Source organism: Galeopterus variegatus, unplaced genomic scaffold (genome assembly GCF_000696425.1).
Source record: "Galeopterus variegatus unplaced genomic scaffold, G_variegatus-3.0.2 Scaffold15242, whole genome shotgun sequence".
NCBI lineage: Eukaryota > Metazoa > Chordata > Mammalia > Dermoptera > Cynocephalidae > Galeopterus > Galeopterus variegatus.
This window is the reverse complement of record NW_007741353.1, coordinates 11,515-12,464: the sequence shown is the minus strand read 5'-3', so window position 1 is coordinate 12,464 and position 950 is coordinate 11,515. Positions and strand designations below refer to the sequence as shown.

General features: G+C 38.9%; 1 protein-coding gene across 1 annotated transcript in view; it reads right to left on the bottom strand.

Annotated features, from left to right (window-relative positions):
- The window catches only part of LOC103582201 (serine/threonine-protein kinase ULK2-like), a 5,775-nt gene extending 4,832 nt beyond the window's left edge, over positions 1–943 (bottom strand). The window contains exons 1-2 of the mRNA XM_008563860.1: positions 799–943; positions 226–383 (exon numbers count right to left, since the gene is read on the bottom strand). Of these exons, the coding sequence (XP_008562082.1) occupies positions 226–383; positions 799–892 (252 nt within the window). The 5' untranslated portion in view covers positions 893–943. The remainder of the gene's footprint in view (positions 1–225; positions 384–798) is intronic.
- Between the last annotated feature and the right edge of the window lie 7 nt (positions 944–950).

Below are 950 nucleotides of genomic sequence, written 5' to 3'. Positions count from 1 at the left end.
TAACCAAATTTATAAATTACATTAAATAAATTACATTAAGTGTTACTTAAATGTTGATTAAGTCCAATGACTTCTTCAGTAGGAGGTAATCCATAATATACCCTGGGGATTTGAAAGGGGCAGGGCATAAACTCTTTTAAAAGGGTAATATCAAGTAGGTATTCAATTCAACAGATATGCAAAGGTAAGTAGTACTATACAATATTAAACCTTAAAAAGGGTTACCATTTCTACAGCACAATTATAGATGAGTTTCTCTGCAGTTACGCTGTTGATTTCATCAATAAATCTGTGCTTGTCAGAGAAGAAGCGATTCAGCTTTTCTGTAAGTTCCTTGCACATGGTGATGCAGAATTTATATCGCTCATTCAGATTTTTGACAACTGAAAAAAAGNCTTGCACATGGTGATGCAGAATTTATATCGCTCATTCAGATTTTTGACAACTGAAAAAAAGTTGAGATGGAAACTAATTTTAATTTTCCTCCAGAAATAAAGATGGAGTGACAAGCACCTTTCCTGCTGATACAAGGAAAGTGACACAGAATCATCACTGAAAAAAAGGACTGGAAATTGGATTCTTCCATACATTCTCTCTTTTAGTATGAAAAGATTGACAATAAGCACTTCTGACTTCTCTCCATATCAATTAAATGATGAAAAACAAAAACCCAGCATCTCTTCCCTGTTAAGAATACTGGACAACACAGTGATTCCTCATCGGAAATGTTCTCTCTTCGTGTGATGAGAAAGGGCAGCTCAGGGACCCCGCAGCCAACTCTGTCGTCTCCTCTCATACCTTGTTTCACTGCCGTGGATGGGCTCAGTTTCCCAGACTTGATCTGGGCTTTAGCAAGATGCAGAGATGCCGCAAGCAGCTGCGTGGCTTTCATATACAACACCAGCTGCTCCACCCGCCTGCACCCAGAAAACAGCAGCGGAGTGTCAGCT